The sequence below is a fragment of the Lonchura striata genome, chromosome 1 (assembly GCF_046129695.1).
Source record: "Lonchura striata isolate bLonStr1 chromosome 1, bLonStr1.mat, whole genome shotgun sequence".
NCBI lineage: Eukaryota > Metazoa > Chordata > Aves > Passeriformes > Estrildidae > Lonchura > Lonchura striata.
In genome coordinates this window covers 68,897,186-68,924,426 of record NC_134603.1, presented here as the reverse complement: position 1 = coordinate 68,924,426, position 27,241 = coordinate 68,897,186, and the positions used below count along the sequence as shown (strand labels likewise).

At 36.2% G+C, this 27,241-nt stretch overlaps 1 protein-coding gene across 6 annotated transcripts in view; it reads right to left on the bottom strand.

The window, feature by feature from the left end:
• COBL (cordon-bleu WH2 repeat protein) overlaps positions 1 to 27,241 on the bottom strand; it is a 156,556-nt gene that overhangs the window by 42,210 nt on the left and 87,105 nt on the right. For all 6 annotated transcript variants that reach the window (XM_031503982.2, XM_077785100.1, XM_077785068.1 and 3 more), the window contains 2 exons: positions 9,504 to 9,642; positions 6,403 to 6,573 (listed from right to left, as the gene is read on the bottom strand). In XM_031503982.2, the coding sequence (XP_031359842.1) occupies positions 6,403 to 6,573; positions 9,504 to 9,642 (310 nt within the window). The remainder of the gene's footprint in view (positions 1 to 6,402; positions 6,574 to 9,503; positions 9,643 to 27,241) is intronic.

The following is a 27,241-nucleotide window of genomic DNA, read 5'->3' as shown; positions in this document are numbered from 1 at the left end:
TGACCTAAGACTCCATCAAAGAGAACTGATAGTCCTTCCTATTACTGAAAATGTCAGAAAAACCCATTCTCTCTCAGAAGCTGAGTAGTGGAGCTCTTGGAAATCCTGAGCAGAAGCTTGGAACAAACAGGAATTCCCCCAACAGTACCTCAGGGCTGAGCTGGTGCTCAGGAAGCAAACTTCCAGTGACTTCCTGGTCCTGTAATCATGCTTTGCTTAAACCCCTCTGTGCACGCATGCTATTATGCATTAGCAGCTCTGAGACAGAGTATCTGTACAACTCCACTCAACAGATTTGGATTTCATGAGTGCCACTGAAAGTTTTTTCTGACATCATGTACAGTACTGGGGGGTCTCAAACTATGCTAATGTCACAGTATAATTTCTTGTAACAACATTCATTAATGTCACAGGATGATTTCTTGTAAAGACACAGAAATCTTTCTTCTATGTTTTTTTGTAAATTCTGTTTAATAGTATATAGATATGTATCTGTAACTTATGAAATCATAATAAGCAAACATGAGTGAACATAAGCAACATGATCCTTTTCAAATCCTGAAAGGCAGAGCTTGTTAGCTTAAGCTGGTCTTTAAAATGTTTAACCTAGGAACTTCACAAAAAATGTTCATTCCCCTGAATATATTTTAGAAGTAAATTTTGCATTTTAATTAAAGAAAAAATAAATTAAGTGTAGATAATGAACTGTTTGAGATTTCACATTCAGCTTTTAAGAGCTTGAGGAGGCTACCTAGAAAGAGACTGCTGTTTGTAGGAAACATGCCAGCTATGTAGAGAGGGGCCTCAGCTGTATCCTTTCAAAGCAAGGAGATTTTTCATTAAAAATGTGATTTTGTTGAAAACTTGTGCCACCTTTCAGCGAAAATGGTGTAAATGGAAAGAACTGATTTTACGATACACAGTACTTTGTACTCAACATAAAACACTGTTTCACCACTTCATTTTTTTACACTAGTTTGAACTCCATGAGCCATGTAACTGTGGAGTTAAAAGTAGGATGCAAATAGAGTAATGAGAATGGGTAAATTAGGTTCTTAATCATCACATTGTGAACACCTACTTGTTTTTTTTTTTGGTTCTTTTTGAGAGAAGACTTACAATTAAACCATTGTCCTGTCTTAAGAAGATATTACAAAGTACCTGGCAGCTTAGAGAGTTCAAATCCACTTGACTTTTATTAGAGGACCCTTAGGGTACTAAGTATACTTTCTAAAGAATCATTTAAAATGTACTAACTACATGTTATACTTGTATTAAAAACTGTCAAAACCCATCTTAGTAATATTTCATATTATCTGTAAGAATGCTTTGCTTTCTTATTCTCCATTTTGCCTACCTGGAAAGGAGTCAAGATGAACATGATTATTTGCTTGAGGGTAAAACAATAATTTTTCATCATTTAAATTAGAGTTATGTATTGCAAGTCACTCATTTAAATAACATGAATGTCTTAAAGCACAGTACATGTGAGGTCAGAATAGTTCTGGGTGTGTGCACCATTACATTACAACTCATAAAGCCTATGTTTGTAGCTCAGGATTATTAAAAATACATGTCTTATGGGCCGTTCTCATGAAGAACTTCCTTTAACACAAAGAAGTTTTTGCTAAGTACAAACCTATAAATGATATTTTAATTAGAACTCACTGACTATTCCTAGGACAAGAGCAAAAAGGAGACTTGTAGAACAAGATGTATCTTGAGCAAACAGCATTTGCGTCTTTTGTTACAGAAATAGAACACACACCTCGATTTCCACAGCATGTCTCCAGCATCAAGATAAAATTACTCATATTAAGCATCAGGATGAAAGCATAAGTAAAGAATATGAAGCAGTGCATTTGGTATTGGTTCTTGGTATTCCTTTTAAGCCCCTTATAGATGCAACAGATATTCCTGTTTCTTTTGTCTTGACAGCTTAATTGATAGCCAAGATACAGAAAGAATCTTGCACTTCAACTTGACTAGGCCATGCCCAGTACTAGTTTTGTTCCAAAGGAACAAAATAAATGCAATAAAAGGAAAATAGAGCATATAGGGAATACAAAACTTTATACGTAGAATAACAGAAAGAAAAAAAAAAAGTTCTTAGAAACTTTTCATTAAAACTTTAAACAATATGGAAAGTAAGACATCCTGTCCCACGAACACACTCTTCTGCAACACCAAATCAAAGCAAACCATGGCTCAAAATAAAGAGAATATTTTTAGAAAGAATGACAGATAATCTTTCTGATGCTGATATATAGATTTATATAACACACCATTCAGATCTGGAGCATATATCTTGCAAATGAGTATAAACCACAGCCAAAAATAATCAATAATAATTAAAGAGAATGTTTAAAAAGAAAAGAAGCCAAAATCTCAGTCAAAAAAAAAAGTTTTTTTTTTCCCAGCAGAGGAGGAAGGAAGGCAACAGAAGAATCAGGATAGCAGAGGCAACAGGAGGTTCAGAAGTATGAAGGTCATAGGAAGGCAAGGTCTGTCAAACACGCTTGGAGTATGAAGGGAATGATGCACAACAGTAAACTGTTGGGGGAAAAGAGTAAAAGGGATAACATTATAAGTATTTTGTAGGTCAGTCAGCAGAATGGCTAGCATGCTCAATAACATTAAAGAATCAGATGCCTAAAGGAGGTGTAGGTGCATGGGCACGTGTTAAAATTTGGAATTCCACAGTTGTTCTAAGGGCCTGGGCTCATGTATAAGCTAACTCAATCCTAAAAACACAATACTTACTGATACGCAGTATGTCTGTGAATTCTGCTCTACTTGGCCTGCATTTTAATTCTCCAGAAGGAACAAGATAGATTATATTGGAGATTCAACTTCATTCTTTAGCTTCAGATTGCCTGAATGAGTGAGAGTAGTGATGGCAACAAAAGCCTCCTAAGCCACACCTGCAGGCATACTTGCTTTAAAGACCACCTCTGAGAAAGAGAAGGCTGGGTCACTTGACACATGCCTTATGAAGCAGTGTGTCATGACAAGCCCAGCAAAACTCCCTGCACAGCAGCCTTCAGTTCTCAGCAGATTTAAACACACGTGTAAAAGAGTGAAGTTTCCTCTGCGTTTCTACCTATTTTTGCTTCAAGCTAACAAAACCTAACTCTTAGAACTTAGTCCTGTGAAAGACTATATATCTATATCTATACCTATATATATCTATATATCTAAGGTGCCTGAAAAAATATGACTGAACTGTTTGCCACACTGTCATAGCCTTTGCCAACTGGCTTGTATTACCTGTTAATATATCAGTGATATAAATGAAAAAAAATTAAAAATTAAATATATAGACAAGGCTCTTTTCTGTTCTTGTAGTACCTTAAAATTGACCTGGTTTTATTCATCAACCAGTAATACACATGTCATCTACAGAAAATAAAATAGTGTACCCACATCTTCACCCCTTAAAGACCTTCTAATTAAGGGATGCTTGACTATTTTTTCTACAGTTAAAAACAAGGGTAGGTTCAAATCATTATTTCATTTCTTCAAAGACAGTGCACTTTCTGAAATTTACAAATCAATCAGTTGTCAAGTCTTTACCCAGTGTGAGCCCTGAGTTCATAGTACTTTATCCAGTGCCAGAGTGAAAAACTTAACTTCAGCATCTCACCCTACAGAATGGTAGAGCATATTGTATATTCTTTCCCATAGAGTTTTTAATTTCTTACTGCATATCTTAATGATAGTTCATAACTAGCCAAATAAAGGGCTAATGTGGAGTTTCATAGGAGTACTCAATTTACTCTAGTGAGCTGGCTGACATTTCAAGGCAGCATGTTTCAGCTGCTTGTCTAGGAGCAGCAGTCTTTCACTATGTGCATTCCTTACCTCAGGTAAGTAGCACAGAGCTTATGATCAACTCACATATTTAGAACTTCACGAGCAATGTGATATAACCAAACACCATGCAACAATCTCCATCTCTGCATTCCCAAAGTACAGTCAATCTTAGAATCAGGCCACGAACAAGCTGATTAGTAAGATAAGGAAAGAGAAGGGATCCCATAAACACATCAATTTAAATGTGCACACAACATGCAGCTAAGATTCTACCAGACCAAATGTTAGAGAAAAGGTAATGTAATTAGAATAAAAATATTTAAGAGCAAAAACTGCAAGGAACTTTTGTACCCTTGTTTGTGGAAGATATTCTTACAATTTAATACAGAAAAGCTCAAGTATCTTACTAAAGGCCATACTCGTGAATGACTTACACTCCACATAAATCTGGAAAACTCAATGAGCAATGATTGCCACCACTCTCTATGAAATGAAAATCCCTCAACCTGTGTCTTCCAGAGCACAAAGAGACAACTGTGTGTTTGCTGGGAGGGAGGCATGCAGGAAGGCAGGCAGGCAGGCAGGACAGTACTTCACAGACAGTGGCAGATCATGAGTGAGAATTTAAACTCCACGTGATCACAGAATTTTAACTTCTAAATGGGATTTTTTTTTCTCATGGAACACACATTGCTGTTGACAGTCACCAACCCAGCAAATGAAGACCACAATTGTAATCAGAGAGCTGTTTTGAGAGTGATTTCAGAAAAAAAACATCTTTTAATAAGACCTGGTATCAGCAGTTTATCGTCCTCCCACCTCATTCTATGAGAAAACACATTTACTGAGGTTAGAGTTAGGAAGATTGAAAATTTTGTTCTTTGAATCTACCACTCAAATCTTATTTGCACTGCTTGAGGCATTCTCAGGCAATAAAACACATAGTTGCAAAACATTGTTCTTACAGGGCTCAATCCCTACGGTATCTAAGCACCTTTCAGAATGGCATTAGGCAATGTAATTAGCATCTGTCCTACGTGCTGCTGTCTCTCATGGGTACATCTATACACACTTCTCTTGTGTAAATCTACACACTTATCTTTATCTAGGTAGGACAAAGCATAATTACAGACCTAAAACTTGTCCCTCTACAACACTGATGCTTTATGTCTAAAATAAGTACCCACTAAGCTCTTGCTCTCAGTAAATTGAGGACAATAAAAACTCACATTATGTTTCTATATACAAACTTAATCAAATCCTTTTGGCTGACATACTGTGTTTGTTTAAGAGCAGATGATCACACTGATTACATCAGGGTTGCATTGATTAAAGGGTATTTGATCAGTAAAGTAGATCAGGAAGGCATTGCAAAATAACAGTGATGGAAACTCAAATGAAGCAGAAATATTAATGCAAAGAAGGCCACAATGGATTTTTAATAAAGAAAACATCATAGGCAAGCCGATGGTATCTAGAACAAAAAGAAGATTTTAAGTATGATATAATTTCTGTGCATAAGTTGTTAAAGATGTTTTAGGGTTAATCCTCAATAAGATTTAGGTTTTCTGTTAGTATGAGCTCCTTAATTTCCATTGTCAACGCCAATAAAATTTAACAATTTTTATCTCCTCAGCACAGATTTGTCAAATAGTGCTTTAAAGTTAACTGGTATTCAGCAGCAAACACGCCCACAACAATGTATTAGAGTAACTGCCACTTGCAGAGCGCTTTTGGTAAACATAATGTCCTGGAAAGAGACCTTCTGCCATATTAGTAGCTAATGGAGACATTTCTCTATCATGGTTAGGAGACACCCTCCTAGTCTTCAAAGAAAATGCATCCATGAGATGTCATAACGTGCAGAGCTTTGCTGCTTTTACCGGCTCTACATGGGTGTGCAGGGCAAGCCCACAGGGAAAATAATACATGATCAAAGACTTGGATTGTGTACAAAGATTTAAAGGCAGTCAATGGATAAGCATGAAAAAGCAGCATGAAAACATGCTTTTCACAAGTCCATGGGCATGTGAAAAATATTGTACTTCTTTATCTGATAACTATTATGACCCAAGGTGAAGAGCACACAAAGGACTACTCAGAGATTCCAAGAAAGATGTACCCATTAGGACAGGAAGGCTTCTAACAATATACAGTGCCTGTAAATGGTTTAATTTTCTTAAGGAAGACACTGTAATTGTCAACCTAGACTGAAGACCCATTGACTTTCAAAGGAACTCATCTCTGAAGAGACAAAAAATTGTTAGTACAGAAAACCAAATTTGGGGAATTAATAAAAGACAAAATATTTGTTTTTTTCAGTTGAACACGGCAATAAAACTTGATGGTTACTTTAAAATGTACAATGACGAGGTATTGTGTGCAAAACTCTCTCTAAGCAAGTGTTTTGCTTACTTTGTATTAATTAGTTACACTGCATTGGGCATTTTAAAAGACAACAGGCTGGAAAAAGGGGGAAAAACAGACATGGATGTCTAAAGAGCAGAGAGGAAAGTCTGGAAAATCTACACCTGAGAGTAGTCATGAAAAGAATGGAAATGAAAATACATAAATTTTCAAACATACGTTTAGGTACCAGCTCTGTTGGTGCTGTAACATCTGCTTCTCTGTTACACACTGTTGGATCCACAATGTCACTGCCAGGAGGAGGGTAAGGTGGGGGTGGGGGGATCACTAACTGGGGGGGACCCCGAGTGGTGCCCCTAGGAGGCTTTTGTGGCACCTGCCGTCCATCACCTACAGGGGGATCAATTGTCTTGTTACTTCATTGCAGGATAATGATCACTCTGTTCATTTTTATTTTTTAAAAACACACTGATTCTCCCTTATCCACATCCAAAGTCTCCCTGGATCTAGTCCTGCTCTTACTTGCATCCAAATAATTAAGGGAGAAATAAAAGGTCTGTCTTAAACCAACAGCAGTGGGACAAGAATTGAGCCCAACACATACACGTACATTACAACTACCAGTTAAAATCTCTGGTTTTGGCAGGCATAATGAAGGAGAAAAATAGTTAAGCAAACTAAAAAAAAATTGAAAAAAGCTGTGTAAGAAAATATGTTTTATTTTATCTTCTGAAGTGTCAAACTGCCTGAATTTGTTGACCTCTCAAATACTTTATGTGATTATTTTCCTGACTCTTTCTGAGAAAAAGAGGAAGATGCCTTAGGTCACTGTTTTGAAGTAGATATCTTACAGGCTTTTCTGCTCTTCTTTTTGAGTCAGTTTTCATTATTTTGACATTGTAGAGAAGCAGATGATTTTTTTTGCAAAATAGTGTTTGAAGCTACTGAAGGAAATGCCCATAACTTTGTTGGGGGGATTATTTCAACACTATGTGCAATAACTAAAGATATACATACATCTTTGCACTATACTCTGTGAACAACTTTCAATGCAAAAAAGCCCTTGCCAGTTGGTAGTGTACTACCATTATTTGAGCTATCATTATTTGGAAAGTCCTTAGAGGTTGAAAGTGCACTGAAGAACCATGACTACCTGCTTATTCTGCTTTCATATCCTGCCTCAAACATGTGCTGTGGTCATTGCTGAAGATGGGTGCTGTCAGAGACAGATGTTTGGTCTGATCCATTCCTACACTCTCTGGCTTGTGCTTTGGGGCTGTTGAGAAGGGAACCAGCACCAAGGGGGAAGAAAAAAGATTAAGCCATTATGATTTTATTATGATTTTTTACTTAAGAGTCACTAGTTTCCAGAGGAATATATTCCAGAGACACAATTTAATGCTGGCAAATGTGCAAGCCCTTTTTTTACTGCTTTGAGGAAATTTGGCACAATACTTCAGTGTCACAATAACTGATTCAGTATTGAATACTACAGGGAACTTGCCAGTTTGAGAATATTTTTGATTGATCTTTTGCTGTTATTCACGTGTCTAATTGAGAGCTACACAGGTATCTTTTATACTTTTTTTCATCATGTGGCTGACTAGTTCTTGTAGCATGTTTTTTCCACTCAGAAGAGTCTTGCTTTTTTCACAGCTTTTCTCTCATGCTTTTAGAGCCATCTGTGCTTTCTCATTGTTTTCTTGTAAGGGCCCTGAAGAGAGGCTGTTTTACCAACCCTCTCCGGCTGTAACATTTTTTCTTGTTAATGAACACATTCATTCAAGAATGTAGCAGGAAACAAAACACACTGAAGACAGGGCTACTGTGGGACGAGTTCTTTGTCAGTGTAAAATAATAAGGCTCCATTAAAGCAAATGATACTACAGAATCCTACATGAGCAGAGCACTCCAACAAGCACTTATGTACACAGTACTGAACAGACTAGAAGTAGCTCTGCTCTGCTATATCTCATCTGTAACATTTCAGCACCAATACAAAAGAAAAAGTACACTTATAAAAAGTTAAAGCAACAAATGTCATCAAAAAGTGGCCAGCAGGACAAAGCATGAGAAGCAGCAGAGTGTGACCTCTGTAGTGATTAAAAATAAACCAATTTGCTGAAAACTCCTGTGTTATTTGGCCCACCAATAACACTGCCCTCAGAGAGTTTAAATAAGAGATGTCAATGGAGTTGAATATGTCACATGATAATGGATTCCTGCTGCTACATAAATGCTGAGGCACTGAATGTGAAGCATTTACTGAAAATAAATGCTGGAACAAAGCCAAGAGGTTTCTTACTAAACTGCAAGGCATTTGTAATGTAAGCAATTAAGTATGACAGAATGTCATATCTGTATGTCTTAGGCATTTTATGAAACATGAGGTCAAAGGCATGAACTGAAGTGCACTGAGTGCATTACAGCACTTGAAGAATGATTCTCTTAATGTACTGAAAAATGAGTTCCAATACACAGGGTCATTATCTCATAACTTGACCCATCATAAAAACACTTTGCATGCTAGAAGCATTATCCTGGTGTCTTCACTCAAGGAAAGCTCTCACCAATCTGAACATGCTACCAGGCAGATAAGAACAGAGGTCTAGGAAGATGTTTTTCAGTTTTCCTCTGTGAGTAAATGTGGTGCCACATGCAGCTGAAGCTACAGTTTCTTTTGTTGAGTCTAGATACATATAGCATTCCTTTGAGAGCATCAGTTCTTTTCTTCCACTGATTAGCTAAAGAATTGTCAGATAGTGATTTATAATAAAAGTGAGGATGAAATTTAAAAACCCATAACTTTATATAGGCAGTTGATGTCAAACTGTTGGAGGACTATATGAAAATCAAATGCCTTCAGGAAACACTGAACCGAGTTGACTGTACTTTGGTCCTAGCAGAACTTCATGGCTTCAGATGCATTCAGTATTGCCTCACCTATCTCCATTTATTAGCATTTCCATTTCCTATTTCTGTATTTCCATTTACTAGCAAACCAATATGACCTTCAAGGCGCAGAATAGGCTCAGGGCTAGTGTTTTTGAATATAAAATTTGTGCTGAATATTCAAATCATCTGATGAGTATTATCTACATTTTACTACCCTGTGGTACTCTGAATAATGCCATTAAAAAAAAAAAAAAAGCTAATATACAAACACTTATTTCCAGACTTTCATTCTGCAGAGAAATGTAGTTTTTCCCCAAGTTACAAAAGTTTCCAAACTCACAGCATAACAGAATTAAGGCAACTTCAAACAGTGAGTATTGAAAGCACATGAATAGGGCTATTCAGGAGAAAAGAACGCCTCTCACCCATTGTGCTCTTCCTCTTGTCTTCCCTGTCTTCTGTCCTGTTTGGCATGGCAGGAGTGGGTGGAGCAGATGCAGCTGGTGGAAGAGGGGCACGCCTCTTCTTTTTCCTTAAATCATTCAGGGATGCTCCTTGTGATATCTAACAAAGTTGAAAAATAAGCACAGTAAAGGATATATTTTGTTGGTGTTGTAAATTTTCAATAACAAAAAAAAAAAAGTTTGCCATATAACCTAATTTCTCAGCACAGCATTTTTATAATGAACATTTATAGTGACAACCAGAGATTAAAGAATTACAGTAATATTGCACTCAGAAAAGGAAAGAGACAAGAACTGCTGATGAGTGTCACAGCAGAAATACCAGTCTGGTAGGCATTTGATGGTTTTGGAAAAAGTGAACTGGAGAGCCCAACACTCAGCAAAGCAGAGTATGACACTATGTATGTTGTTAAGCTTGAGCCATAACATGATCTTCTTTTCCCATTGGTTTCTTCAAACATTAAATTATGGTTAATTGGCATGTATAGTGAATAAACTCTCATTTCTTTTATTTTCCTCTCAAGTTCTTGTCTAAGGACTTCGGAGACAAGAATCAGAATTGCCTGTTTGCTTGCATATGGGATCACACTGTACTCTATTCATGTCTACTGGACTTCACAGACCTGCTTTTGAAGGTCTGTAACATCTTGGCTTCCAATAATTGCAACATGCTGGTTGCTATGCCAAGACTTCATTACTGTCTATGCTTCTTTTAAAAATATGAAATATGTTATTACAAATGAATTTGGTTTCACTTGGTTGCACAATATTTTCTGTAGTTTGTTGGAGCTTAGCTCGACTTCCTTTTTCTGGAAAAATAATAATAATAGAATAATGTAGGTAAATCTGTGGAATTTTTATATTTGAAAGGTACTGACAACACTAGTCAGTACCAGGCTTTGCTGAGGCAGAAAGTAATGGTGGCTGCCCACATATAACATGCTTCTGGTACTCCTCCAAAGGAGTCTTCAGTTCTTTGATTTAACTGCTCTGTCTATCCCAATACTTCTTTGCCTAATATACAGAACTGTGAGTGGTTTTCTACTATTTCAAAGGCCTAGCTAATAAAAAATAAAAATAACAATCATATTCACAATATTTCCTTTAATCCAGAGGATTAATGAACCCTTAAAATACAATTGTTAAGGGAGATTTCATTAAACAAATAGTAGCTTCATATTGCTTAAATCTACCACCAGATTTCAGAGGAAAGACACTCATTTACAGGTTTCCTTTCTTACGTTGAGTAAAAATATCTGAGAATAAATGAATTTTACTTTATCCTAAAAAATTAGTATATGAAGAGTCTCAATCACTTAGCCTTCCTTTCTAAAAGCACTCTGGAGGATCTTATATTTTACAAAATGAACCCTTTTGTTCCCACCTTTGATGATTACACTTTAGCCTCCATGCCACATGACAATTGGACAATTTCTACCCCTTGGGGAACCTGTATCCTGCATGGGAGAAACTTGGTAATAACTACATTGGACATAGAGTGCAGCAACCAAGATGAGTTGCAGCTTCACTCCAAACAAGGGTGGGAAAGAAAGGTGTCCTGGTCCTAGTTCCTACTATCATGGAATATGTCAGCATTTAATATTAAATTTCCACTAGATACAGTTCAGGACTAAAGCCAGTGAAGCAAATCTGGACAAACTTAGGCATTGTAAATGGGCAATAATGTTAGAAATAACTAGCAATTTTGTGGACCTAAATTTTGGTCACCAAATTTAATAGAATTTAAAAAGCGTTGGACTTATGCCCAGAAAAGAGCATCACACCAAATTCTTGAAACAGATACAGCACAGTTTTAGAGCTCCACTGAAAAACTTTTGCCCAAACTTATAGTGTTTCTCCATATTAAGATGGGACATTCCACTGACAGGGAAACTGCCTATAGTGATAGGAACTAACTACAACTAACTGAAGCTGAAACAGAGTGCCCAATACTGAGAAACTCCATTTAGTGAAACAGGCTCATCAGGCTTTGGTTTCGAGGGAAATTACACCAAGGACAGCCACCTAATGCTGCATTCTTCTCCACTGAAGAAACTGGCACATATACAATTTGAAAAAAACAAAACATTCTTCCACCCTGCTTTTTAAATAACTAACAACATTCAGGCACTTAATACTGTATCTTGATTCTTCAGGATACTATCTTACAGAAACAAAGAAAAAAAGAAAGAAAATTATTCAAGTGGTAATTTTGATTACTACAAAGACTGCAAAATTCAGTTGCTATGGAGAACTCAAATCATCTGGGAGACAGGCACCATCTGAACTTTCACAACACTTCACAAGTACAAGCTTGACTTTTGCAGCTGTTTAATGGCATTTTGCAGCTTCCATCTTCACTTCTCCGTCTCCAAAAGGAAAAGTGATTTTATTTTAGGACAAAAGCTGGTTGGACTGGTGATTTAAATGATAAAGCTAGGAAATCTTGACAATCAAGGCACAAAGTAAGAAAATGTGTCTTCCCACTTAAAATGTTAGAGATCAATAATCACCCATCTCCGAGTACCAGATGAGTGAAGGATGTTAGCTTAGTATATTCAAATCCCACAAAGACATATAACTGCATCCCTATATGAAGAAAGGATCCTTGTTAGAAGTCAGATTATCCTTTTCAGTCAAATCTTAGTCAAATCTTCTGAGGAACATTAGATAGATGTATGGGTGATCTTGCTGCTGCAGTAAAATAATAGGCTAGGAAATAGCTAATGCATGACCATAATAATGAAAATTTGGTGAAATACACACACAAAAATGCTTTTATTATACTGTCAGCTAAGTGCAGTATTCTTCACAAACACCATAAAGAAGATGAAAAGCACGTTTAAAGCCAGTCATGCTACAAAGTACATAAGAAGTATCTAGTTCAAGAACAGGTCATAAAAATTGTTAAAAGTATCTTTAATTCCAACATGGGTAAACCTATGAGGCTAAATATAAATGGAAAAAACACAAAGAACATTCTATTTCTTTCTTTCAATTGTATATACAAACCAAATAGAACTCGAAAATAATTTGTTATGGCTGGCTGCTTCTTTTATAAAGAAATCAAGCCTTAACAACATTATTTGGATTAATTTCCCATTGAAACTTTGTTACAGGCGCCCCTCTCTAACAGAGTATTTCCTAGTCTTAGCACTTGTGCTTCACCTATATTTATGAACAAGAAATTATTACATCAGCTTATTACAACTAATACATAATTGGAAATTATGTTCATTAAGTTCTGACTATAATTAATACCATGAAGTGAGCTAGAATAAAAGAGGTCAATATGACCCAAATCTGAAAAATAGTGCCATTTCTTTTCCCCTACTGATAATACACACAATAATTAAAGCAAAACCATCATATTCATGGCTCACATGCTCTTTGAAAAATACTTCCAATATTGCAAACAAAATATCTGGGCAGTTTGCTGAATGTGTTTCCCTACTGTGAAAGCTCAACGTAACAAAATTTGGGGGCTCTAGATAATATTTGAGAATATATTTAGAGCATAACAACAACATCATGGGGAGGTTACTTGTCAAAATTGTGTAGAAAAGAATCCTACAAGATCAATGCTTGAAATTTTCCATCAGTAGTATTTCACAGTCACCCTACTTGCAAACAATCTGTGGACACTGTAAGAGTACATGTGTAAACTAAGATAAGTTTCTTTATGTGTAAAAGTCCAGCATTGTCTTTGGGTCAGGTTGCAATGAATATGAAGTAATGAACAATATTAAAGGAGGCCCCAATGAAACAAAAGTTACCACTACTGAAAATTCATCAAGCATTCAAAAACAAGGAGGTTCTCAGACAGAATTCCAGTATGAGCTCCACTCCTTTGCCATGCTTGTTCTCTATTTACAGGCCAGATACTGGTTTTATATTTGTCAGCCCTTCCCTTTTAAATTTTCTAACAGAAATATTTATTTATAAAAGTACAAAGTTGTGGTCAATGCCAACTTTCTTTAATCCACAGACCCAATTAGGCCCAAATTCACTGAAGGTTTACAGCTCCTAAAACTGAGTTTCCTTCTGTAAGCCAGAAACTGTGCCATTAATTTGCATAGTTTGTGTTTCAAAATCCAAACCAATCTTTCCAGTATTTTTATAAACATTGCAAGAAACATTTTTCCTATGGCAACAGATTTTTTCCTTTTACTATCACTCCTATCATTTTGCCATAGAAAGGGAAAAATCTTGAAAACCTAAGAATTTTCCAGTCTCAATATTTAACAAAATTCTCCTTAAAGCAATTTTCTTCTTGGTCAAATAATATAGCTACAGATGATACAGATGTATCAGCAATAGAATCATGTCTGGAATAAGGATTACTTTTAAGGGATGTCAGATTATTGTTGAGCATATGCAAATAAAAAATTGTGTAGCATATGATATAAACGGTGTGAAGAAAGTCCTTATACTCTCTTGCTTCTTCCTCCCTTTTATGCAATGCTACAACATCAGGACCTTTTATTGTCTTACAGAGGAATTCACTAATTTGTATACAAATTATGTTATTCGTGGAAACACCAAATGACTGCAGAAATTATTTTTAGAAGAAAAAGAATTGGAAAAAGGACACAGATTCAATCACCAGCACACCCTCATTACAAAGTGGTTCCATCATCCCACACTGATCAGACACACAGTCTGATTTAAGTGATCCAGATTCTGATACACCTGCTGGTGATGACATCATGTTGGATCAGAGTGCCTATTGAATCTCAAAAATGTTTAAATGCAACCCAAACAGAACAAAAACCCCAGAGCTAACCTGTAACTGAACAAACAACATTATCATGCCACACTATGTGTGTATGATCACCTCAAACCTCTTCCCCCTGCAAAAAAAAAAAAAAAATTAAATCTTCAAATAATTAAGGGGCATTTTACAAGAATTCTAAAAGAAAAAAAGACACGTTAATTAATTTTCTTTAAACTCTTGATATAAATGCACTAATCCTTTATAATATGCTATGAAAGATAAGTGGTAGATTGGTATGTAAGATTTATGGGTTTAGATTTAAAGACATATTACTATGACATAACTTACAGCAGTTAAGAAGAAAATATTTTGATCCAGCAAGAGTTGTTCTAGGAAAATCAGACAAATAAATCTTTCAGCTGCAGAATGGAGACATTAATCTCTCCACTAAACTTGATGATATAAAAGCCATCCTGCCCAGCTGATTCTGCATTTTCACACAGCAACAGATGTTTCAACCTGCCTAGCACTAGAAACCACAAGAAGTCCCAACTGAATATTAATGTGTCTTATACAACATTTACTCATGTACCTAATATTCCTTGGACAGGTCATACATCATTAGTCTTTTCACTGGCATACACTGACAAAGGAAAATAAAGTGAGCTCTCAAAACTGGGCAACTGAGCTAATGAGGCTGACCACTTTAAGCTACATTGACTAAAATTGTCTATTCAGCACTGAACTCCTCTACCTTCTTTCCTTATTGGGTAGTATCCTGTTTCATTTGGTTAAAAGATGAATGTTTAATGCAAAACTACACAAGTGCACTAAAATACAAGTATATTAGAAACTGCATTCAAAGACAGCACCCTGATGTCTCCCAGAAGCGTGTCCTTACTGTGCAGAATGCATTTGCGTGGGTTATTTAAAATACTTACTAGGATACCATGCAGTACAACAACATATTACCAATACAACAGACTCAGAGATAATAAAAAATGTAGCACACTTTAACTCTTTTAAAGAGGGTATAATTTGGAAAATTTGTCATTTTGGTAAAATGCATAGGAACTTTAGAAATTAGCAAATAGTTTTTCTGCATTTTACTTCCATTCATGTTGATGTGTTGGATCTCAAAGCCTGGCAATAAAATGAATAAAAATAGGCTTAGCTTTAAGTAAGTCATATGAGTAAGTAAGCCAGGATAGCAGGACAGATATTTGGACCAACAGCTTGTGTAACTCTGGACACATCACTCTCCTGGGTAACAGATGTAGATGGAGACTCCCAAGCTACTGCCAACTTGAGTTTAAGTCCACAAGAATAGCAAGCAACTCCAGGAATAGGATAAACATGTTTTAGTCCTGACAACACCACTTTCTATTAGGGGCCTTCCTCCTGACTTTGAAACCGTGCTCTGCAGGTGTCTCTCTCACCTGATGGCCATATCCCAGCTGTACTCCTGTACCAGCAGTGGTACTCCCTGCCTCAGCTTCCGAGCTGCTTTGCTGATGGAAGTGCTCAGGCACTGTGGGAAACCTGTCTTAGAAATAGAGTGCAAACCGCATCTGCCTTCTGAAAATAACCCTACCATTAATAATTTAATCACATATCACAGTATTTTGCATAATTTTGTCTATAATGCTTAATTTCAGATTATTTTTTATCATATAACTTTGGTGTTAAACAGAATTTTGTAACAAAATTTCATATTGATTATTAAAAATCAAGTTCTGACTGCAAAAACACCTCAGTCTTAATAACAGATAAAAGCTTACTACTACTGGATTTTATAGAAATTTCTATGTTCTTGTGCTATTTTATTAACAAAACAAAGAAGACAAAAGGCAAGTATGTCCTTGGCTGATTGGTGACAGAAAGCTAAATCAGTTAACACAAGAAAGCCAGTACAAGGTGAAGGGGCAAGCTCATTTTTCCATCTGTTTTTATAGAACACACCCTTTGTGAAATGTCACCGTCAAGGACAGTTAAAAATTAATGCCATTCTAATCTTTAAATCCTTTAACATGTTCAGTTGAATGTGTCAGACAGGAAACTATCCATAAACAAATCTGAGATGTTAAATTACTAAGATAGCTGTGATTTCCTTCTTTGCAAAATCTCATTTGTAGCTGCAGTATTATTTCCACTCAAGGAAATCACTGTACAACACCAAATATTTTCACATGCATTGAAACATGTAGACTACACAAGTCTGCGGATGTTTGCTTTGGCAAAGAATTGAACTTCCTCTGTTTCTCAGAATACAATGTAATTCTCCTCATTTATGTCTTCATTTAGAAGGGAAAAAAACCAACAAGAACACCTCAAACACTTAAAAATCATATTTTAAAGCCACCACAAACTGATTTCCTACCAATATTCACTTGTCCTCTGCAGAAGTTTTTTAAAAAAAGGCAAAATCAACCACCAGATTTTAATCTCATACTTGTGCACATCTTTTTAGTTAGAACTATATAATTAACAAAACAACCGAACATTAATAACAGTGTAAGATGCATAGTAGGAGAGCAGTTCATAGTTCTTTTGACAACTTCGTCAATGAATTTGATATGATCAATGTCATCTTCTTAAGTGACTGCCTTTTGGAAATACATTAGACTAAGAATTTTATACATTATCTTTTCTCAGTCTTGCATCCTGGATTATAGACTGGATGACCAGATGACCTGCTTGTCTGTCCTCAAAAATCTCGGAGATACCATGAAGATTTGCAAAAGTTATTTTGCATCTTTTTCCAATTTTTTGCCAATAGGATGTGTTGTAGCCTAAAATCTGTTAGGGCTAGAACATGGAAGGGAATTCACACAAGCATATGACAAGGAGCAAGAAGAACACTCTCCTTTCTACTTCCAATAAGTGACATACTTCCCTAGACTTTAAATTTTCTTCTGTAGAGATAGCCAAGTTAAATTTCTAGTGCTTAGCACTAAGTCCTAGGCAATCACCTTAGCAGTCTTCTCAATTTAGAGAAAAACATATCTGATTATTTCCAGTGTTCTACCTCCTTCTATCAGCCTTCTCCTTCCACAGGCACATAGAATGCCTGGGAAATATGGTTTAGGCAGTAAGTCAAGCAATAGTTTCTGATTCCTTTCCAATTCGATAGGTCCATAGAATGGTTTGGGTTACAAGGGACCCTTAACAATCACCTTGTTTGTGCCATGCCTTCCGAGTGCCCCATTCAAATTCCCACTCAGTCAAGTTCTTTCCAGCACCTACAAACATCAGCCAAAAGCCCCTGAATTTCCACAACCTAAAAGCATGAAGAGGGGAGAAGGGTATCACAGTATCAATTAGATACTTTACTAGGACTGTAGCATAACATGGGTCTACATCAAGCTGCTGCCCACAATTGTCAAATTTTATTATCCAAAATTACAAATAGATTCTGCTATGAAGACTTGTTTGAGGAACCCATCATGGCACACTGCTTGTTAGTTAGTCACACCTGGAAGTGTCAGCAACATAGAGCTGAGCAGGACGCAGGGGTTGCCTACTGGGTCTCAGGAGGTGAGAAATTATATTCTCATTAAGAGAGGCATGCTGCAAAAAAAAATGAGGTGCCTATTTCTCTAAGTGACCTATGGCAACTTTAAAGAGGATGGTGCCAGACTCTTTTCAGTGGTGCCCTGTGACAGGATGAGGAGCAATGGCCATAAACTGAAGCACACAAAATTGCACCTCAACATGAGGAAGAACTTCTTTACCCTGAGAGTGGCACAGCTCTGAAACAGGCCAAGGAGGTTGAGGAGTCTCTCTGTCTGGGACAGAACCCCTCTGGATGTGTTCCTGTGTAACCTGCTCTAGGGCACTCCGCCTTAGCAGGGAGGTTGGACTGGATGATCTCCAGATGTCCCTTCCATCCCTATGAATTCCATGATTTTGTGAAAAATAGCTTGAAGTAGCAGAGAACATTTTTTTTTAAATTATACCTGTGATGTTTTTCCTTATTTTCTTAAATAGCTAAACCATGACTATGCTATTAAGCTATAGAATTAAACCTGATTGACACATTTACTTGGTTAATTTTTCTATTCTATATTGTTTTATGTTTTTAATTTAAGATCTATGTAAGGTGAAGTTAGAAGCAAAGTCTGAAAAGTTATGCAAACCCAGTTTCTAAATTAAGCACAGTGTTAGGGTCATTTTTCATCACTCATTGAATGCCAGCTCTTCAGAAGTCTTGCTGCTCAAAATGATCTTTGTCTATTAACTTCCCCTAAATACCGTGCCCAACAAAGCCTCATAATTACTTGACACATACTTTCTTCTTTAATGAGAGCTAAAGCTTATGATGACATCAGCCTGTTCTATTTGTCTGAGACTTGCAAGCCAGATGAAGTTTACTTACTGAGCGTTGCAACCCTGCCAAAATTCAGGGCTGCATAGAACAGTATGTTCCAGCCCTAATGCCTTGCCAGTTTTCAATGAAGTGCTTGACAGAGACCACATGTGGAGGTCAAGTGATGCTATCATGATCTCACCAGATGGTAAGTTGTGGTATCATTCCCAAGGCAGGTAGTATAGTCTGTTCAGAAACAGTTGGCAACTGAACCATGAACTCACAGCCAGAAGCAACTGGATTATTGCAAAAGATCAAGAATGCTATTGATGCTGGAAAAAAGACTATTCCAAGAATTCTTCTTGCACATAATTCAAAGATTCAATTATCAAGACATATGTTTTCTTGAAAAAAAACATGGGAGTCCTCTTGCCAAACAAATCTTGCATTTTTGCATTATTATTATGTTATGAACATTAAATTCTAATGTAAAGTCACTGTAAGCTTACCTTACTTGTGTTCCTGCATATATATTAAACATCACCAGGTAACTCCAACTTTGGTGTCAATTCAGAGGTTATAGCTACACAGGTTAGAGTGCAGGACTGTAGTACTTTTCAAAAAACAACAGGAAAGTAGACCATGGAGGAATCTTACAAAATTTTATAATTACATTCTCCAAACCCTCTAAAATAACAGCCTATCCAAGTCAAATTGTGAAGCATTCAGCACTCCACAAAGTCCAGCCTTCAGCTAAAGCAGGTAAGCAATTTAAATTACCAATGAACTGATACTGATTCTATTTCCTGGACAAAGTTGCAAAAAACCTATTTCTGAAACTGCAAAAAAAACACATAGTGGATTCCTGTTACAATGTAAAAAGCCATAATTTAAAGCAGACCTCAAAATTTAAAATTCTTCTGGTGCAAAACCTGTTAATTGACTGTGAACATTATGAGAGTAAAGATTTTCCCAAAGGGATATTGCAAAATGAGTCTTATCTCCAACTGCACTTCTGAGAGGCTGTACCTTCTTGCTAACACAAAAACCTCTACTGAAATTCTGAACTAGTGCCTAGTTCTTACTGGCCAAGCTTCAGGAAAAAATATAACCAGTTGTAGTTAATCGCTTATTGACTGAGAAAACTTAAGACTTCTTTTAAATAATTCATCACACTGTGACAGCTTACTCTATTTAAAATTACAGGAAAAAAGAGTTGAAAGAAAAGAAGGGACAAAAAAGCTGGTGGAAAATAAGTTGGCTGCCTAAAAAAGTTTCCTGAAGTTATTGAAATACTTTCTGCCACTCTTTTTTTAATGAGACACATGCTGTTAATAAATAAATGTGCAGCAACACGAAGTTGAGCATTAGGACCAATAAAGAGGATGAGTAGTAAGTTGGACTGAAATAACAGAATTTCTTTAGCAGAAAATTCTGTAATACATTATTAAAATGCAACATACCCTTAACTGATACTCTTTGGACATGTTGAGAAAGTAGTCACTACACTGCATGTATCATTTAAACTGTAGTTTTTAATAACTAATTTAAATGAATTAACGTCTTTAAGTGCACATACACCAGAATTATTTTTTGGAGCTGTTTTTATCATAAAAAGAAGTACAAATTGCTCCCTTTCTCTAGCAACTTTTTTTAGCCTTCCTAAATTTCATGCTTTACATGACAGCAAGATAAGCCTTCAGCCATCACTGCACTTTACTCTTTTCTTTTAATTTTGGCCTGCATCATTTATCCAAACCAAAGTGCAGCTGTTAGCTAAATTAAGCATCCAAACTGCACAGCAAACATTATCTGATGTGCTGGCTTCATGTTTGCTATCTGATTATTGTTTTGTAAGACATGAACAAGTCTGGCTATTTATCATTCAGATAACTGAATGTCATGTTTAAAGCTCTTTTAAAAATGAACAAAATACCTTCAAATTGGAAATTAATTGTTGAGTTTTAATTTCTTAGTCATTTACCATAGTATAGGGCATTTAAAAGACCACAGGTTTTCTTACTACTCACTCTTGTTTCTACTAATTGGTTCTGTACACCTTGATAATGGTCTCTGCAATAGGATACCACTAGCCAGGTTCAGCTCCATTGGAAATATGAAATACATAAAACCTTTCAGATTTACGATTGCTTACAGACTATTGTTTCTATAAAATTTAACGTGTGTCATCACAAAATTTTATATCTGTGAAGGGCAACAGTTTATACATGACTTTTTTGACAAGGCCATTAAGTGAAAGTCATTAAGAAAAGCTCCATCCTTATACGCTCTTAAAAATATATTGCCAAAAGTGGGTAGACGGAGGGAACACCCAAAGAGATTGACTTTCTATCTCCTGAAAGGTAGAAATATCATCATTTTCTAAGTTAAACAATAGCCCTGTCACTGCACAAGACAGAAGCATCTCAACAGTTCCTTTCGCAGAGGACCTGCAACCTAGAGAATATATCTGCAATGTACCTGGATCAGATACTGAATTGAAATTCAAAGGGATCACATCTTTCATGTTGCTTTTTATTTTGTTAGTGAAAAGCATGTGTCCTGTAGAGTCCACTGGACATCACCCATACAGCTCCCAGCCAGCCACCTGAAATATGAACTGTATAAGTGCATCTCAGTATTTTGAGGCACAACCCAAGGGGCCTGCAAATATGATCCTCAGAGTCCTGGGGGGCTCTTTGATTCTGCAGTCACACTACCAAGTCATAAAATGCATAGCAGGCAAGTTGCTTTAGTGTTGCAAAATTCTTATTGGCCCTATGATTTACTGGCAAAACTTCCAGCCTCATTCTGCAAATGCAGTTTTGCACTTAGAAGCACCAAATAAAGAGACTGATGACTGGGAATAGCAATCAGAGGCAGCTGTTTCTGTTTTTAATAAGAAACATGTTTTTCTGGTCATCAAATTACCACTGATAAGAAGACCTATTGAAGTCATTGTGAATGCTGCCAGTGACTTTTCTGGAGTGATATCAGATTATATGAGACAATTATTTGGGTATGACTCTCTTCAGTATTCTCCAAAAATATCTGTGTGTGTTAGATCAAGGGTTCTGCTCAGGATTCTTTGGACTGTGGCAGGTACCTACAAGACAGCAAAAGAAGAGGAAAAGTATGTTCAATACTACCTTCTCCCAAATAATTTTGTGGCTACCAATCAGCTACATTTTAGGGACTTTCTGATGTGATTTATCTTTCAAAATTCATAATGGCTTTGTCATCTTTGCAGCATTTGTTCAGTCTCCTCTTAAGCCTATGTAAACTTTTAGTGTCCATAACAACCTTGGTGGACCAAGTCAGTGAAGACCCATGTGCTTTGACTTGGGGAGTTTGCCTGTTTCCTATTAGCTCCAAATGCTCTTGTAATGGCTGGCTGAAAAGTCAAATCCTTGTCCATAGTCTTCAATGACTTTTTCAAGATGAAGAATCACTGTTTACTTAAGTTGCACCATTGACCCTGTACTAAACTACTCCACACCTTTGATCACCTTTGATGTTCTTCCATGAGTCATCCTACTCTGTAATAACCTTCTGAAGCAAGGAGAACACTGTTGTAGTATTCAAGATGGCATAAAAAAGCTCACAATACAGTGGTGAATAAAACTATCTTTTTACCCACTTTTCCTCTCCTAAAATGCTCTGAATTGGATTTGCTTTTTTGATTGCTACTGAGCTTGGAGATTATTTTTTTCAAATAAAAATGCCTTCTGATCCTATGATTTTCCTAATCAATTACTGCCAGCAGAGAGATCAGTATCTTACAAGGTCTTAGGAAAAATTAAGAGTGTTTTTTTCTCATGTATACCACTTCACCTTTCCCTGCACTGAATTTAACTACTTTCATCTGCAAGTGCTCCCAGCACTCAGTCTCATAAGGTCTTCTAACTGTTGCTTTTCATACTCAGTCTTAGTCCTTGCTATCTAGATAACTCAAGTAGGAGCAACAAATTTTCTCACTTTTTCTTAATATAATTTCTTAATATGATCAACATGGATGGTCAAATACTCCAAGGCTTCTGCAACATTTCATCACTAGATGAGCAGATCATTTAGTCCTAACCTGCAATCTCTCTTTTCTTTTGTGTCTGTTATTTAAGAGTAAAATGACCTTATTATGGAATTGGGACTTGGTTTCCTTACGAAATTCTTGATGAGGGAACTTGGAAGCTTTGTGGAAACTCAGACAGACTGCATCAACCAAATCACACCCATCTGCTTGCTGAATGCATCAAGAGTACTGTAAGGGATTTGTAAAGTAGGGCTTCTCTTATTAAAGCTACATTTACCTATTTGCTATCTTTACAAAAATGCCAACTGGCTAAATTCTCTAATATATTTCCATATATTTCCAGTAATTTTGCCAGTACATAAGTCACCTAAGGAGGCTTGTTTTTTTATTATTATTTCTCTCACACTTTCCAAACATCAACTTTATCTTTCACCTATTTTCTCTGAATTTCTTCATGCCAGAATGTGGCATTGGCAGCACTTAGCAATTTTTTTTCTCTATTTTTTTGCTTGTCATAGTAGAAAGAGACTTACTACTGACACAGTTATTTTACACAATCTTTCCTATTTCAGATAGCAGTACAGTCTCTGGTGCATTTTCTTGAGAATACTTCACACACCTGCTGCTCAGACAAAGGACTACAACATGCTCCTTAGACAAAGAACTGAAGTGTACTCTTTATCTCTTATTGGACAAGCTTGATGGTCATGTTTAACTGTTTACTATCCAAGACTAACAGGCCAAAGACTCTAGCAAAGCATAAGACAAAATAAATTATTTCTATACGGTTCTATGAGCAGAGGAAAAAGACCCCATGAAGCCCATAAACTCTCAACACCTATAGGAATGCATAAATGAAAAATATTAGATTCTAACTAAAACTGCAGGCAGAAACACTGGAAGAAAAACACAAAAAAAGAGATACTAAAAGCATAATAGAAAATTTTTGTAACTACCCTGCAGTATTTACAGCCTTGTATATCCAAAATAAGCAATTGCCACATGAATTTGATGTGAAACACAGAAATAAATGAAACAAATATTATCTCCATTCTTAATTGGTTTATCAATAATTATTTGTTTATCTGTATCAACAGAGAGACACACAGCTACTCTTTGACCTTATCAAAATATTTCCCCATGGCAATTATCTAAGAAGTCCTCAGCCTCTTAATTTGGCATCATACAGCAGTAAAAAGTGCACTCCAGCACCCAATATCCAAACTCAAATACAAAAAACTAGCTTCTTTTAGGTTACATAACTTGGGCATTTGAAAACTGTTCCAGAGAACAAGCATCTTTATTAAAGATTCAGTATCCCTGCCCTCATCAGAAAATGCTGTTGAGAGATATCACGTACTGCCTGAGCATTCTAACAAGTCTGCCACAAAGACTGGAGAAGATCACAGCTAACACTCTTGACATCCTCAGTTAATGAACAAAGGCAAAGACACTTCTAAAAATAACATGCAGTATTCACAGTTCAGGCCTGTGTGCACAAAAATAAAATTTAAATCAGAACAATTGACAAGGCATATAAACTCAGTCATTAATGAACTTTAAATCAACATTTTAAACAAATTTAAAAGTCACTCAAGTGTTCTTCCTCCTTCTGAATAAATCTGTTTTTGTGTTCTCAGGGAACTTATGAAACCCTGAGAAGTGACCTATAAGATACAGTAGATTGTAGAAAAAGAAGACACATTTTGAAAAGCAGCTTTTTCCTACAGCAAAATCTGATTCATTGCATCCTTCCTCAGAATGTGAAAAAATGTATCTGTTATTCAAAGGAGACTTCTGGATGCTCCACAGGAAAAAAAACCCCACAAAGTAAAACAAAAATACATTCACAGAACACTTAAGGGAGAAAGGAAATGTGTCATAAGAAAAAGGTTGAGAAGACCTCACCCAGAAGACCTTTGAATCAAGAGAAACCTCCCTTCCTCTCTAAAAGATGATAAAAAAAGCATGCATTCATATCTTGTTGACTTCTAGTAGACATTTCTGGTTTAGGTGTAACCTATGAAAGGGAGATAAGTAATCTGAAGCCATCCACCCTTTTGCTGGATTCTGGGCTTCTTATTAAAACAGAATACATCTGTCACATATCCCCCACAAACTGTTCATTATCTTGCACCTTATATAGAAGAAGTGAAATAAAGTACAAGGTAGAAGGGAAGAAAATACCTATAGCATAAACATATCCTGCTGCAGTACTAAAAACAAACCCCTCCAAGTATGACTGCAATACTTTCTATAAAAAGTAGGATCTACTAACCAGGTAAATCTAAACTAATTTGAAACTTTTCCTCTTGGGACACAGGACTCTGACCAGAGTGAAATTTAGACAATAATAAATTACAGCAGATGCACAAAAGAAGAAGTAGATGAAAAGAAGCTGGTATGAGTACTGTGTTTTTATATGTGATGTTAATTAAGTGGGTTTTACACAGCTGGCTACAATAAATCTCAGATCTGTAGGAAGCTGTGGTAGGTATTCTCTTTCAGTTGTGACTCTTTTGTCCCTCAGCTTCCCACATCTGCAGTGACTTCTGGTATCATGCTTCTCTTAAAAAAATGTTAAATCCAAATAGTCCAAGAAAATTTGTGAAGAAGCTACCATCCACACAAACACAGGTTCTTCCTAAATACTTGTCTGTTTCTCAGAGGGAAAGTAAACTGCAGAAGTATTATTATTTGAAGTATCAGATTTATTAGAAATATCCAGGGAGAAAGCAGATCCAAGACTCACAGGGCACACAGACAGAGAGCTCTACTGGTGGCATCCATACTGACACAGATGTATATGGCAAGAATTTACTCTACACTGCTCTACAGGATGTTTGTGTTCATGGCTTTAAGGTTTAATTTGCAGCCTCAGGGAAATATGTCATGTGGAAAATCTGAGGAGAATAACAGTAACAGTGTGATTTAATATCAATCAAGATTATCCTTGCAGCCAGCTAACCACAAATCCATGGCATTAGATTATACAGAAGTAAGGTAGATGAGTAGTTATCACTTTATGCAAAAATGCATGAAAGATGACTGTGCAAAAAAGCCTGCTGTGCCGGGGAGACATTAGTGGAAGAAATTCCTGCTTTGCTCAGATTTTTATATTAGCAACCTCAATTTAAATTCCTTTGGTGACAGAAGGTGGTACGTTGGAAAATAATATGATATTAAAATCACAGTGGCCAGATACTGAGTTGCTGAGCAACCAGACGTAGCTTCTGACATCTTAAAAGTTCAGAAAACATCAAGCTACAAATCAGCTTCCTAATTATGGACAGCTGAACTAATCATTTCTAAAAATCTTGGCAACCATTTTAAAATATATCTTAATTCTAAGGAAGATCATGAGTCACAGTACCAAGCAGCTTCCAAGTCCATACCTGTAGCATACATACATACAAAATGGGAATTTAAGAACTAAAAATTCAGGGACTGAATTTGGGAAGGGGAGGGGAGGACCCTACATGGTAGTCAGTATAAGAGATCATCAGTGAAGATGGCAAAAACATAGCAATTACTGAAAATATCTCTACGTAAGTAAGTAAGACATTTGGCAATTTTTTTATTGTATCTTATTTTCTCCAGGAAAGATATGAAAATCTCGTTTACATTTTTTCACATTAAGGTAATTCTCTTAAAGCCAAACTTCTCATTTAGGCATAGAATTGGTTTATTTTAACTATGGGCAATGGGAAGGAAAACTGCCAGAAATGATTAGAGTAAGCCTCTTTTGGCTCTCTTGTCATTTTGCTCAGGTAAGACTCTTCAATGAGTAACTTATAATTGATGAGAAAATATCAGCCTTGATAAAACACTGGGTGTAAGCATTCTGCTCTAAAATTGGTCTTGACCAATAATTCAGAGTCCACAACCATCCTCAGCAACTCAACTTTGAGATCTAAATGAAGAAGAGAGGAATGTAAAAAGTAGGGCAAAACCCCACAGTATGCTATACACATTAGTTTGTCTATAACAACATACAGGAGAGGACACAAACACATAAATAAATATGAAAGTTTTGTTGGTTTATAATACAACCTTCTAAAATTGTGAGTACAGTTCTTCACCTGCACTAAAAACATCAATACATTTTTTTATTTAAACTCACTGCCTTGCCATATAACAACTAAAATTAAAGTCTGTGACACAAATGCTAGAATACTGTATCTGGTATATTGTTCTATTAGTACAGGACTTTGACTGGCTAGTAAAAAAAACCCCTGATGCCTCCTGTTACATTTACAGTTCTTCTGTTCTGAAAACGGTAGCACCTGAAATAACGTACAGCTCACAGACTACAAGTTGGATTTCTGACATTTGAAGTTGATACAAGAGCTTTTATACTCATGAAGGCACTGAAGAGTCCTCATCTAACTCTATGCTGTTTCCAAAACTTCTTCTGAATAAACCATTGCATTTTATAGAGCAAGCTCTTGAAGAAAAGCCCAAGGCCAACTTTATCAGATCCCTCACTCCAGTCTCTGTATTTTCCCATTCATGTTAAAAACCAAAAAGTGTAATTATTCCTATAAACTAATTTTCCAGTGCACAATACTCTTGACTTCCTAGAGATTCAAATAACTCAATTTCACAGTTCTTTCAAGTTCTTCCAAAAGGGTATTTTTTCC